This window comes from Dioscorea cayenensis, chromosome 19, assembly GCF_009730915.1.
Source record: "Dioscorea cayenensis subsp. rotundata cultivar TDr96_F1 chromosome 19, TDr96_F1_v2_PseudoChromosome.rev07_lg8_w22 25.fasta, whole genome shotgun sequence".
NCBI lineage: Eukaryota > Viridiplantae > Streptophyta > Magnoliopsida > Dioscoreales > Dioscoreaceae > Dioscorea > Dioscorea cayenensis.
In genome coordinates, this window is record NC_052489.1 from 2811575 (window position 1) to 2814280 (window position 2706).

Below are 2706 nucleotides of genomic sequence, written 5' to 3' on the forward strand. Positions count from 1 at the left end.
ACTTGGGAGCATTTCTGAGTAGAGGGACAAAAAAGGAACAGAGAAAAATAGAGGAATCGATTCGGGTATTATACCTTAATATAAAAATTTAAAAATATAAAATATTACTTTTCTATATTTATTCTTTATATTTAGTATATTTTTATAATTTTTAATAAATCATATTTAACTACACATATTTTAAAATACTATTTTAAATAAAAAATAATTTTAAAATTAATATATATTATTTTATAAATTGCAAATTATCAATTAATTTTAAGTAATTATTTTAACCTATGTGAATTAATATATATACCAGTCTTGTAGGTATGTTTGTATCTTTTCAAGACCATTAAATTAGCATCTAATGGCTCCTACACAAGATTCTCTTGGCTCACCAATTCACATACTCACAATATATATATATATATATGCTTCATACATAAAGCTCCTTTGAAATAATAATAATAATCTTATCAATTAAGAATCAAAAGAATAAATAAAGCGCTCACCACCCAATCATCCTCAAATTCCCATTCTCACACAGTTCAAATTCATCAACCCACCATTAATAAATTGACAAGAATAAAGCTTCTTTAATTTTCTTGGTTTCAATTAAATGAACCACTAGTATACTTCACTATATATCAAAATCAAACCACCAAATAAACTCAAACTCTGATCTCACACCATGAACATCAACAAGAACAAAAAACCTCATGTATTATGTATTCCATTCCCTTCACAAGGTCACATAACACCCATGCTTAAGTTTGCCAAGCTTTTACACTCCAAAGGCTTCTATATCACCTTCATCAACACTGAGTACAATCACAATAGACTCCTCAAGTCTAGACCTTCTTCTTCTTCTTCTTCTTCTTCTTCTTCTTCTTCATCTTTAGACCTTTTCGAGGACTTTGTATTCGAGACAATCCCCGATGGCCTACCGCCTTCCGGTGAAGATGTAACACAAGATATACCTTCATTATGTGAGTCTCTATCAACTAAATGCTTGTTTTATTTCAAAGAAATGGTCACTACAAGGCTCTCTTCTCCGGCAACGTTCATCGTCTCCGATATATTTATGGGATTCACTTCCAATGTTGCGGCGGAGCTCGGAATCCCTCTGGTCTTGTTTTGGTCTGCAAGTGCTTGTGGTCTTATGTGTTATTTACACTACAAACATCTCATTCAAGCTAATCTTGTTCCACTCACAGGTATATATATATATATATATATATATATATATATATATATATATATATATATATTTATATTTGTAATGTTAATATTAATTTTTACGCTTTATAGATAATTATTAGCTCGATGGTTCATGAACATGACAGATGAGAGTGACCTAGAGACAAAGGTGGAGTGGATACCAGGGATGAAGAACATGAGGTTAAAGGACATGCCAACATTCATAAGAACAAAAGACATAAATGACATAGTCCTAAACTACATCCTCAAAGACATGGAAAGAGTCCCCAAAGCCTCTGCACTAATAATGAACACCATGCATGAACTAGAACAAGAAGTCCTCACAGCCATGTCATCCATAATAACCCTACCAACTTACACCATTGGTCCTTTATCCCTCCTCTCCAAACAACTCCTTCCAACCCTAGGATCAAACCTTTGGAAAGAGGACATGAGTTGCATGGAATGGTTGGCAGGCAAGAAGGCATCATCAGTGGTTTATGTCAACTTTGGAAGTGTAGCAGTGATGAGTAAGAAACAAATGGTTGAGTTTGCATGGGGACTTGCTAACAGTGAGCATGAGTTCTTGTGGGTTGTAAGACCAGACTTAGTGAGAGGAGACAATGCAGTGTTACCACAAGAGTTCTTGACAAAGACTCAAGGAAAGAGAATGCTAACAAGTTGGTGTCCACAAGAGGATGTTCTTAAACATGAAGCCATTGGAGGGTTCTTGACTCATGGTGGATGGAACTCTATCTTGGAAAGCATATGTGGTGGGGTACCTATGTTGTGTTGGCCATTCTTTGCTGAACAACAGACAAATTGTAGGCATATGAGTTGTGAATGGGGAATTGGGATGGAGATTGATGAGCATGTGGAGAGAGAAGAGGTGGAGAGGTTGATAAGAGAATTGATGGGTGGAGAGAAAGGGAAGGAGATGAAGAAGAAGATGGTGGAGTTGAAGGAGATTGCTTTCAGGGGTTGTTAAGTTGGTGGCTTGTCTTTTGCTCATATGGAGAGTGTTATGAATGATGTGTTTGGATTAAGGGAAGCTTGTTTGAATTAGTGTTTATTTCAAGTGTGGAATGTAATGCTTGGTTTGGAGAATGTAGTATTTTCAGCTTGCCTGAATTAAGTGTTAGTCAAGATCATATGCTTGTTCTTCTCTTTAGTCTTTTCATATAATTTTGTATTTTATAACTTATATATTTTAACAAAATAGATAAGTCAGGTACACACAAATGTGAAATTAATATCTTAATATAGTTATACCTTCGATCACTTTATGTAAGCTGAGGTTTAAATCCATTTTTTTAAAACTGTATATGAAAACTCTATACAGTGGCCTGATGCCATTAGGTCGGTAATTTTATATATAACATTAAGTATAATTTATTAATGTGGAAATTGCCAAAAAAACCCTACAACTTTGCCAAATTGCCAAACAAACCCCCATAGTTTCGGAATACCCAAAAACCCCTTCCTTTTCAACTCCATGATTTTGAAACCCCCAAAGTACGTAAC

At 34.4% G+C, this 2706-nt stretch overlaps 1 protein-coding gene across 1 annotated transcript; it reads left to right on the forward strand.

The window, feature by feature from the left end:
- Nucleotides 1-608: 608 nt before the first annotated feature.
- LOC120283631 (7-deoxyloganetin glucosyltransferase-like) lies at nt 609-2333 on the forward strand. Its single transcript, XM_039290340.1, has 2 exons — nt 609-1199; nt 1329-2333. Exons 1-2 carry the CDS (start codon nt 674-676, stop codon nt 2168-2170), a joined length of 1368 nt encoding a protein of 455 aa, XP_039146274.1. The 5' UTR covers nt 609-673; the 3' UTR covers nt 2171-2333.
- Nucleotides 2334-2706: the final 373 nt, after the last annotated feature.